Source organism: Thalassophryne amazonica, chromosome 12 (assembly GCF_902500255.1).
Source record: "Thalassophryne amazonica chromosome 12, fThaAma1.1, whole genome shotgun sequence".
NCBI classification, from domain to species: Eukaryota; Metazoa; Chordata; class Actinopteri; order Batrachoidiformes; family Batrachoididae; genus Thalassophryne; species Thalassophryne amazonica.
In genome coordinates, this window is record NC_047114.1 from 57977889 (window position 1) to 57990516 (window position 12628).

The 12628-nt window shown below is 38.6% G+C and overlaps 1 protein-coding gene across 1 annotated transcript in view; it reads left to right on the plus strand.

The window, feature by feature from the left end:
• Positions 1-12628, plus strand: part of tpra (translocated promoter region a, nuclear basket protein) — a 169406-nt gene that overhangs the window by 92855 nt on the left and 63923 nt on the right. The window contains 2 exon segments of the mRNA XM_034183752.1: positions 6351-6491; positions 6991-7104. Coding sequence (XP_034039643.1) covers positions 6351-6491; positions 6991-7104 — 255 coding nt within the window.

Consider the following 12628-nt stretch of genomic DNA (forward strand, 5'->3'; position numbering starts at 1 on the left):
CCATGTGTAACCACAGCAGCCCAGGACCTCCACATCCAGCAAGTTCACCTCCAAGATTGTCTGAGACCAGCCACACGGACAGCTGCTGCAACATACAGAAGCAAAGAATTTTTGCACAAACCATCTCCTGATACCTGGAACCTCACCTGCATGCTTGTCATCCTCATCAGAGTCTCAGCTGGCTGCAGTTCATCATCATAACTGACTTGAGCAGGGAAATGCTCACATTCGATGGCATCTGACATGTTGGAGGGGGGTTGTCTGCACGGATGAATCTCGGTTTTCAGTTCAGTTCTCGGTTGCTATTTATCAAAGCTAATGTTTTCATTTTCGGATTAGCTTTTCAGATAACTTTGAAGACCATCATCCAACCTATTATCTTCTGCTAATTTTTAGATCGCTAACATGTTTTAGCAGGTGAAGTAAATAAATCTGAAACCATTAAAAACCTTTAAGTCTGACATCAAAGACTTCAGCACTTACCTGTTAAATGTTTTGTAGCAGATAAACGGCTCTATTCTCTGTAAACGGAGGAGAGCTGGTTTCTGGAGAAAATGCTCTATTCTCTGCAGTCAGAGAAGAACTGGTCACAAGATAATTGCTCTTGACACCATACTAACTCACCGGCAATATCACCCAAGTCATCCAGAGGCATACATTTTTAACTTATGGTTCAAATTTTAACCAAATTAATTTCGGACAAGTTATTTAAATTACTGTCACGTCTGAGGTTTTATAAAGTGAAAATATCAGATATTTAGTTTTAAAGTAATGCACTATTTTTTAAGGTTTTAGGGTGGACATGCTGTGTCCAGGTGCATTATGGGTATGATAGGGTAATCTCAGTAGTTTCACGACATGAGAAATGCATTTCAGACACTCTGATCAGACTCCACGGACAACAGCATTAAACTCTAGTGCCTAAAACTCTCGTGAATATAATCAGCTTGTTAGTAGTTGCCAGTGTACTAGAGACAATACTGGAATTTATCAGTTATCGGTTATCTGTAACTTCCAATACATTTTTGGATGGTTTATCATTTTATCTTTATCAAAGATAACTTTTCAGTTATCTGATTATCTGTTATCAAAGTTAATTTTTTTTGTTATCTGTGCCCACCACTGCTTATATCCATCTGCATGAGTGTGATGTTGTGTGATATGCCTGTTCTGCAAAGCAGAAGTTCTCTTGTTGCATCATCTAAGTCTGTGATGGGCTTGACCCCTTGTTTCCCACAAGAAACCATGAAACTGAAAAGTGTTATTCCAAAGCATTACATGACTCTGACAAGACTGATCAATACCAATACAAAAACTGCATTCAGTGTTTATTGGTCTGTTTAAAGAGATTTGAAATGATCATCAAAATATTCACCTGCAGAAAGAAGTGTGATGACATTCACTTTCATCAGACCAAAAAGAACAGGGAGGAAGATGTGCAGCCATTCTTACTCCAACCAGACTGACAACAGCAGCTTTGAACGTGTCCAGACATGAAGTACCCCATTCACTGCATTGCTCATCGTGACTATACTAAGATTACCCATAATGCACCTGGACAGAGCATGTCCACACTAAAACCTTCAAAATTAGTGCAATACTGTAAAACTAAAACATACAGCTGATGTTTTCACTTCATAAAACTTCAGAAGTGATGTTAATTTAAATAACATGTCCAAAATTAGTTTGGTTAAAATTTTAACCAGAAGTTAAAACTGTATGCCTCTGGATGACTTGGGTGATATTGCCGGTGAGTTAGTATGGTGTCAAGAGCAATTATCTTGTGACCAGTTCTTCTCTGACTGCAGAGAATAGAGCATTTTCTCCAGAAACCAGCTCTCCTCCGTTTACAGAGAATAGAGCCGTTTATCTGCTACAAAACATTTAACAGGTAAGTGCTGAAGTCTTTGATGTCAGACTTAAAGGTTTTTAATGGTTTCAGATTTATTTACTTCACCTGCTAAAACATGTTAGCGATCTAAAAATTAGCAGAAGATAATAGGTTGGATGATGGTCTTCAAAGTTATCTGAAAAGCTAATCCGAAAATGAAAACATTAGCTTTGATAAATAGCAACCGAGAACTGAACTGAAAACCGAGATTCATCCGTGCAGACAACCCCCCTCCAACATGTCAGATGCCATCGAATGTGAGCATTTCCCTGCTCAAGTCAGTTATGATGACTTGGGTGATATTTCCCCGTGTATCAGTATGGGGTTAAAAGAAATGAGTTTTTTTTTTGTTTTGTTTTTTTGGTGACCAGTTCTCCTTTGCCTCCAGAGGATAGAGCGGTTTCTTCTAGAAGCAGCTCTCCTCTGTTTGGCAGAGGGTAGAACTATACATCTGCTACGAAACATTTAACAGTTAGGTGCTCAACTGATTTTAAATTTTATAAATGTTTGTAGCTGTTCAGCTTTATTTACCGCATTATCGGTCTAAAAATTATCGGACAAAAATTTATCGCAAGATAATTAGTCCGATAATGGTTTTTGAAGTTATCTAAAAAGATAAATTGATAATGAAAACATTATCTTCGATAATTATTGGTTATCGGATTATCTGAACTGTGCCCACCACTGGATATAAGCCTAGTAACCGTGGAAACCTTGGGGAATCCCCCTGGCAGATCTATGTGCAATCATTCTGGGGTGTGCCATGAATCATATGAATGCAGGGTGCACACAATTAAAATGAAATTGACATTTCAGCACTAGAAATACATTTGTGAGTGCACAAATTAGACATAATTGGATGCTTAAATTAACCAGGAAGGGGTTTCGTAACTTAGGCCATATTTATAACACATAAAGTAGATATCAATACCTTCAAAATGGAATCAGTTTGAAGAGTTTTATTTAATGCCCACATGAGCTTTTCTTCTAATAAAATCTGACCACAAAATGCTTTTTTCAGATTTCAGAGGTTCTCCCACAATAACTATTTACCACAGATATGTCAAATTTACATATTTCATAGCCAGTATAGCTGGCATTAAGGAGCCAAGAAATGGAAAGGCTTCTTTGAGTGTAATGGTATGCTTCAGTGTCTCAAACATGGATACTCACAATAGTCAATGTAATATTTTCCATAGTTTGAGCATACATAAACTTCACAGTTTAGTGTCAATGTCTGTTGTTTGACTATAGTCCAGGTCTGGGTGTCCATGACAACTGCCACAGAAAATTTCAGGCCTGTAAGTCCATTATTTGCTGAGATATTCTATCTTGAACATGGCTCCAGAAATGACGGCCAAAATTTTTGCCTAAAAAACGGCAGACCCCATGCACACTAAATTGGCCATATCTCAGAAACTATTTGGCGTACAGGCCTCAAACGTCAGATTTGTTGTTCTGAATAGTCTGTGAATATTTGATTAAAATTTGAAGAAAATCTGAGACAAAGTGTGTGAGACCCTTGTTGAATTGGAACATGGAATGACCCAGTGGCTTGAACGGTGAAGAACATAAGCTGTCAAGGACTTTTGATCTCTTGATCAAAAGAGTCTGGCCCTTAAGGAGCCACACATACAGCTGAAGACATTCTGGGGGAGAATGCCAAATGCTCCCCTCCAACTGCAACAAAATGTCGCTCCTCTGAGGGAGAGGCCACGGCTTTCCGCTGAGGAGCATCAGAATCATGGGAAACCATGTCCTGGCCGGCCAGTACGGGGCTGTCGGTGCACTGTGTGATCGGTCATGCATATCCTGTGTAGTGTCAACGTGATTAGTGGAAGAGGAGGAAATGTATACAGTAGACAGGCGGGCCCAGGGTGAGCCAGTGCGTCTTGGCCCAGTAGGCTGTGTGGTTCTGAGAGAGAGAACCACAGGCCACAGTGTGTTGTGGCGTTCGAGGCACACAGATCAACTTCCACCTTGCCAAACCTTTCCCAGATCATTAGAGCCACGTCTGGGTTGAGTTGCTGGGACCAGTTTCTATCATGAGAGGAAATCTGCAGCATAGTTCTGCATGCCCGGCAGATCCACAGCCCTGAGACTCTGCATGTGAAGCAACTGCTGTAGAGGAGAGAAACCACTCGCAATTAGGGCTGCCACGACGAGGTACAACTACGTTGACTATTGTAACCGTTGACAACTAATTTAGGTAGTCGACGAGTCATTTGCTTTGAACCTTGAACCAATGAAGCAGTGCTTCGAGCCGCTGTTTCGCTAGATCTTTGCTTTGCTTCTCTTCAGAAGTGGCAACTCTACTTCTTATCCTCTCAAAGCCATTAAAATATGTCAATAGTGAGTCACTTTTGTGTGGATTAAAGTGACTAACTGGGACTCCTGTCTTGTTGTGAAGAAGAAAAGAGAATTGTTCTCCGTTCCGTTGCGCCAAACGCTGCGTCGCCGAGTCAAGTTAGAAAGATGCATTCTGCTCAGAATGAATAATGTCAAAGCGAATCAGTGTTGAAATGACATGAGACATCTTTCCAAACGTTGTAATACAAACAATAAACTGCAATCGATCAAAATGTTTTTTCCTCCCAAAATGAGACGTCCTGGCTGACGTGCAGCAGCCCAAGACTGTATGGCTGCAGACCTGCAGACTCTAGCAGCCAGCTGAGCTCAGCTCAGATGTGGAGTGACATCCATGCCATTAATGTCTGAAAGGAAATGCTTTTGACAAAAACTACATATTTTTTTTTTCTATCTATGTCCAGAGATCAAGGAACCAGTGACCAATTTCATATTTATTTACTTTAAGACTCAATAAAATGTTGTTGACATAGACAACCTGTGAAGCCTACTTGTAGTACACAGAAAGGGAATCGATGAGGAATCGGATTGATAAGCGGAATCGATAATGGTATCAATATTGATAAAATGCGATAAGCTGCAATTTACGTATGAGCCGACTAGTCGACTAATCGCAAAAATAATCGTTGAATAGTCATTTGTGGCAGCTCTACTCGCAACAAGCAGTGTAAGTGCAACAAAGACTCCAGTGGTCTGCGTGTGTGAAGCAAACAGTGCAATAGGGAGTGTGCACACTCACAGCAATGCAGCGCAGTCATGTTGGCGTGCACGGTGTAACTACGTTGCGAGAAGTGCACACATGAAACTCACGTGTGAAAAATGTGTGGGCGGTGTGTAACGGACACAGACACCAACAAATTAAATATTCATAACACAGCAGTCAAAACACACATGACCGGTAACAGGTTAAGTCACAATCATTCACTTGTAGTAAAACAGGGTTACTCAGCGAGAGCTTAAGCCACCAATCGATCAGGGTTACTCACCGGCAGCGGAAACGTAACAGAGTGAAAACTCGTGGTCTTGCAGCCTCTGGAGGGTGCGTGTGCGCAGCTCCACCCATGAAGGAGCGAGGCTCCGGCAAGACAAGCAATCAATCGTTCGACCTTCTGCTCTCCACGCGAGAGGGGGAAAAAGAAATGAATGCTGGGTGAAAAGCTTTCATATACTGTGGCTGACGTCACCCCGGTCACGCCCACTAACGTGACTTTATTGGTATAAGACTCGACCTCCGTGCATGTGCGCATGGAATAATCCAGGTGCTAAGCACTGCCCTCTGGCAGTCAGGAGGAACGAAATAGAACATGTCTTTCAAACTTGGTGGTGGGTTAAAGGGTTCAGAGGCTTCAGCCAGTGGTCTGAAACTCATTCCACACTATGAAACGCATTGTGGTTAAGCGTTGGGCTTGAGACCAGAGCATCCTCGGTTCAAATCCCAGCCTGACCGGAAAATCACTAAGCGCCCTTGGGCCAAGGTCCTTAATCCCCAAGTTGCTCCCAGTGTGTAGTGAGTGCCTTGCATGGCAGCACCCCGACATCCGTGTGTGAGTGTGTTTGGGTGTTTGTGTGAATGGGTGAATGTGTGAATGTGACACGTAATTGTAAAGCGCTTTGAGTGTCTGATGAAGATGGAAAAGTGCTATATACAGACAGTCCATTTGCCATTCCATAAAGGACTCAAAGGTTGCAGGTTTTTCCTTTTGATCAATAAGTGAATCCACTGATGAACTCCCCACTATTCAAACTAGTCTTATTCTGTAAAACGATGTTTGTTGCAGGAATGCTTAGAACAGAGTCATTGTCAACTAGCTAGATATCATTTATGTGATGAATGAATGAATGAATGAAGCTTCCATCTGTAAATTTAATAAAAATTGGACTTTCAGGGAAGACTTTGTAGCATGGCTTAAACCAGTAACCATGTTCTATGTTACAGTAAATATTTGGGCAAATTTGTCTCTAACCCTTAGCCATGTATATTGTCCCGCCCACACTCCCAGATTGGTATTGCCATGGTAAAATTGATGGTCAGTGCGTTACTAGTTCTGTTTTCAGCCCTGTCCGATTACATTTATGCACCTGTGTGTTTCAGCTGGTTACTGAAAGAACAGCTAAATCAGCAGCTGAGAGCCAAGAGGTGCAACAGGAACTGGGTCAGGCTCAGGAGGAGCTCAGCAAGACTAAAGAGGAACTGACAAGACTTAGAGAGGAGGTGCAAAAAAAACAGGAGGAGGTAAAGAAAAACTTGGATTAAATATTGAGTTTTTTGACAATTACTTGCTTTATATAATAGCTACAGTTCCAAATGTTCAAGGCCTGGAGTTGCCACAGACATGTATTACCGTGTATTTGAACTAATAACGTTTATCACCGTTGCCTGATGGAAGAAAAAAATATTAATTTGTGTAATTCTGTTTTTTGGAGGAGGGCAGTTGATGCTGTAATTGTGTAAATCTTTTGTTGGTTCATGTCAAATTTGTAAACCCAAGTAAACATTTCTGCATTTTTAGAATTTACCTGTTTATGAATTCATGGAAGGCAGTAATTTAATTTTGAAGGGTGTTGCCAGTGGTTACAGTTTCATAAGCGAAAAGAACACACAATTCCAAAATCAAGATTTTGTAGCACTCCCATGTTTACTGTACCTTGTGGAAAGCTTTATGTTCTTGTTGTTATGTGCTCTTTATGAATTAGTCCTGATAACTTTTCAATTGATGAATTTATTGCAACAGGCCCAAAAAACCCAACAGATGCTAGAAGAGGCCCAGAAGGAGCACCAACAGACCAAAGCAAAATTCCAGGAGGTGCAAATGCAGCTGGTACAGAATCAGAACCAGTTGACACAGGTACTTTTGACTAGTCAAGGCTTCCATCTATGACTCTTTTTTTTTTTTAATATCTTGTCAGAATAAGATTGATATGATGTGTTCATCTTGGTTATATGCCAATTGCAGGCCAGAACTTAGTTTTCTGTGGCCTATAGACATGTTTAGTTAATAACTATGCAAATGTAGAAAGTTTCCACAGGGAGGACTGATAGCAACACTTTAATACCAGGCAACTATACAACCCCAATTCCAATGAAGTTGGGACATTGTGTAAAATGTAAATAAAAACAATACAATGATTTGCAAATCCTCTTCAACCTATATTCAATTGAATATACCACATACAAGATATTTAATGTTCAGACTGATAAACTTTATTTTTTTCTTTATGTTTTTGTGCAAATATTTGCTCATTTTGAAATGGATGACTGCAACACGTTTCAAAAAAGCTGGGACAGTAGTATGTTTACCACTGTGTTACATCACCTTTCCTTCTAACAACACTCAATAAGCATTTGGGAACTGACAACTTAATTGTTGAAGTTTTGTAGGTGGAATTCTTTCCCATTCTTGCTTGTTGTACGACTTCAGTTGTTCAGTAGTCTGGGGTCTCCGTTATATTTTGTGCTTTATAATGCACCACACATTTTTAATGGGTGACAGGTCTGGACTGCAGGCAGGCCAGATTAGTACCCACACTCTTTTACTATGAAGCCACACTGTTGTAACGTGCAGAATGTGGCTTGGCATTGTCTTGCTGAAATAAGCAGGGACGTCCCTGAAAAAGACGTTGCTTGGATGGCAGCATGTGTTGCTCCAAAACCTGGATGTACCTTTCAACATTGATGGTGCAGTCACAGATGTATAAGTTGCCCATGTCATGGACACTAACACACCCCATACAATCACAGATGCAGGCTTTTGAACTTTGCCCTAGTAACAGTCTGGATGGTCTTTTTCCTCTTTTGTCCGGAGGACACGACGTCCATGATTTCCAAAAACAATTTGAAATGTGGACTCATCAGACCACATCACACTTTTCCACTTTGTGTCTGTCCATTTCAAATGAGCTCAGGCCCAGAGAAGGCGGTGCATTTCTCGATGTTGTTGATGTATGGAAGAGTTATAACTTGCACTTGTAGATATAGCGACAAACTGTGTTAACTGACAATGGTTTTCTGAAGTGTTCCTGAGCCCACGTGGTAAGATCCTTTACACAATGATGTTGGTTCTTAATGCAGTGCCGCCTGAGGGATCGAAGGTCATGGGCATTCAGAGTTGGTTTTCAGCCTTGCCGCTTTTGTGTATAAAGTTCTTCAGATTCTCTGAATCTTCAGATTATATTATGGACTGTAGATGATGGAATCCCTAAATTCCTTGCAATTGAACATTGAGAAACATTGTTCTTAAACTGTTGGCCAATTTTTTTTTTCACGCAGTTATTCACAAAGTGGTGATCCTTGCCCCATCTTTGCTTGTGAATGGCTGAGCCTTTTGGGGATGCTCCTTTTATATGCAATCATGACACTCACCTGTTTACAAACAGGTGTTCTTTGAGCATTCATCAACTTTTTTTAAATTAATTTATTTATTTTTATTCCAAGTCAACATAATATATAAACAGTAATATAAACAAATAGTACAGTTTTATGTACACACTTGACACTGTTCATAAAATGGTGAAAAGAAAAAAGAAAATGAATAAAGACAAAAAAAAGGCATAAATGAATTAACATAACACAAACAGAATCAACTTGGAAAGGAGTGGGATGAAGACAAGCTTATTGACTCCCACCCCCAGTTCCATCCTCAATTAAATTAAATTACTTAAATTACAAGGTTGCCGTCATTTTGAGCTTATTATTTAATATATAATATATAAAGCATATAAATAATACAATTATATATGTATGTGAACATACATCCACACACCCATACATATGAACACACACACACATACGTATCCATATATACACACATACACACACACCCATACATACATACATATACATATACACATACATACATACACATACATATATATACATACATACATATACATATATATATATATATACACATGCGCATACACATATAAATAGAAACGTAACATAATACAATACCATAGTAATATAATATAACACAGGAGTGAATAACTATTACACACTGGACAGTATAGACAAAATAACACACAACAGAGGACCAGACAAGACACACAAGGAACACATATCATTGGATTTATTATAATGATTATTATTACTGTTGTTGTTTACCCTGCTTAATTTGAGGCGCTTGAGATGAGTGCATTAAGACCACAGGTCCTTGGTGAGGACCTGCTAAAGCATGGGGTCGTATGAAGTGCAATTAAAACCACAGGTCCTTGGTGAGGACCTGCTAAAGCATGGGGTTGTATGAGGTGTATTATGGGGTTGTATGAGGTGCAGTTAAAAACACAGGTCCTTGGTGAGGACCTGCTAAAACATGGGGTTGTATGAGGTGTATTATGAGGTCGTATGAGGTGCAATTAAAAACACAGGTCCTTGGTGAGGACCTGCTAAAGCATGGAGTCATATGAGGTGCAATTAAAAAAAAAAAAAAACACAGGACCTTAGTGAGGTAATATCCTGAGGTTATCCCTATCCCAAGACATTACTACCCACTGGTCCTGCTAAAGTTGTTGTTGGTGCATTAAAATGGCAGGTCTGACGGTGAGATGGTCTCTCAAGGCAGGGGGCTACCCTGGAGTACCATCCCTAGAGACCTGCCAGGTGTGAATATAGAGATTTGGATGGACATGGATACTAAGACAGAACGGAACCAGCAGCATGACAGATGGCTCACAACACCACAGAAGGACAAACACAAACAAACATGTTGGTTATCAATCTAATCTGTGTTATATTCATATTACTATATAATATAAATAGATATTTAATTAAGCCACTTGGTGATGTGTCGTGTGCCAGTACCATCGCCAGGTACCACAGTGGGCACGAGTACAACTGGGAACAGCAGCGTGAAGGCCTCGCTCTTTGGAAAACCTTTGTCTTCAACTGTGTTCACTGCAGCGTTGAAACAGGGCGTTGTGAAGTAGCTAGCCACCGTCATGTTTGTAGTTGTATTCACTGAGTCACCGGTGTTGTTCAGACTCTGGGTCCTCACCTGCAGTGAAAGATGGAGAGCCAGCAGCAGCAGCACAACCACAAAAACCAGACACAGCTTCATCTTAACACAGTCAGCACTCAGACCCAATGCCCACTCTGGATCCTCTAATCACATATATAATCAGTAACACACTATAATATAGGCAGTTATTTATGTTTTACATTCCTGGAAATGTTCTAATTTTATTTTTAATATATAATCATGACCCTCCTAACCAACAGCCCTGTATTGTGACCAAATCATTTCCTTATACTTTGATTTGAAGTAATGAATATTTGTACATTGCTTAAGTTGCTGCCCCAGTCGGTTCCAGAGTTTAACCCCACACACAGACACACACAAACTTTTCCTCGTAGTTCTTACTGGCTGAATCTTAAAGTTACTACAGCCCCTCAGGCTATAACCCCCTTCTCTGTGTGTGAAGAGCTTTTGAATATTAATAGGCAGGATTTTTTTATTTGCTTTTTCTACAGAATATGTGCCGTATAAAAATCGACTAATTCATATAATTTTAACAACTTCGACTGCAGGAATAGATTATGAGTGTGCTCGTAAAAGCCTACCTTGTGTATAACTCTAGTAGCACATTTCTGGAGTATAAAGAGGGGATGTAGTGAACTTTTATCGTTATTGCCCCAAATTTCAATGCAGTAGGTTAGGTAGGGCAACACTAATGAACAATACAGTAAATACAATGCATTATAATCTAAGAAGTATTTAACCTTGTTAATAACTGAAACACTTTTAGAAACTTTACTTTGTATGTGTCTGATGTGTGCTTTCCAGGTTAATTTGCTGTCTATAGTTATTCCTAAGAATTATATTTCTGACACAGTATCTATACTGACACCATCTATATTTATTATGATTTAATTTTTCCTTGTAGTGTCCAAAGAATATTACTTTAGTTTTATTTAAATTTAGTGAAAATTTGTTAATATCCATCCATAATTTAAGTTTAAGCAATTCATTATTTATACTATGAATTAGGTCTTGATAATTGTCACTAGAATAGAATATATTAGTATCATCTGCAAATAGAATTAGTTTTAATAACTTTGAAACACCAAATATATTTTATATACAAATTAAACAACATTGGACCCAATACAGATGCCCACAAGCAATGACTGAAATTCACCCATCTTCACAAACTCTTGTCTCTGTTAAATAACTTTGGATCCAGTTCAAAGCCACTCCCCTAATGCCATATCTTTCCAATTTTTTTAGTAAAATTCCATGATTATGAGGATCAAAGACTTTTTTGAGATCAATAAATATTCCAGCTGCATATTTCTTCTTGTCTAATTTATTTGTGATTTCTTCAACCGCATCAATTAAGGCCATTGATGTTGACCTGGCTGACCTAAAGCCATACTGACTTTCATTAATTATGTTGTGTGTATCTATAAATTTCTCTGATCTGTTGTTAAAGAGTTTCTCTAATATTTTTGAAGACTGAGGGAGTAGAGAGGCTGGTCTGTAGTTAGTGAAGATGTGTTTGTTTCCATTTTTATGCAATGGTATTACTTCTGCAATTTTCATTTTGTTTGGAAATGTTCCTGTTTGGAATGATAGGTTGCATATATATGTTAAAGGATTAGAAATACTGTTAATAATTCTTTTTATTACAGTCATATCTGTATCATAACAATCAGTAGATGATTTGTTCTTACACTTATTAACAGTATCTATTAGTTCAGCCTTGGTTACTCCAGACAGAAACATTGTCTTTGAATTATTTTCTATGGGTGAATTGTCAAGCTGATTTTCTTTGCACTTAGGAATTTTATCAGCCAAGTCTGGTCCAACATTTACAAAAAAAATTGTTAAAACTATTTACCATATCATTCATATTATAGTTATCAAAATTCTTATCAGTAAAATAGTCTGGATATGACTTATTACTTTTACAACCCTTAATAACAGTATTCAATATTCCCCAAACCTTTTTAGTGTTATTCCTATTGTTATCTAATAAATTGCTATAATATAGTTTTTTGCTAGTTCTCATGATATCAGTCAGTTTATTTTTATAAATTTTATATTTATGTTCAGATTCCTCAGTCCTCAAACTAATAAACTGTCTATATAAATTATTTTTCTTTTTACAAGCATTACGTAACTCCTTAGCTATCCATGGACTTTTTATAGCTATATTGTTTTTGCTAATTTGACAAATTGGGCAGTTTTTATTATATACTGAAGTAAAGATTTCTAAAAAATTATCAAATGCTGACTCCACATTTCTTTCCCTATATACTGTATACCAATCTTGTTCTAGCAGGTTATGATATAGTGAGTTGATAGCATTGTCATTTTTTATTCATTTTTTAGTCATTTTTTTTGCCAGCTTGCACTCGGCCGAGACGGACGC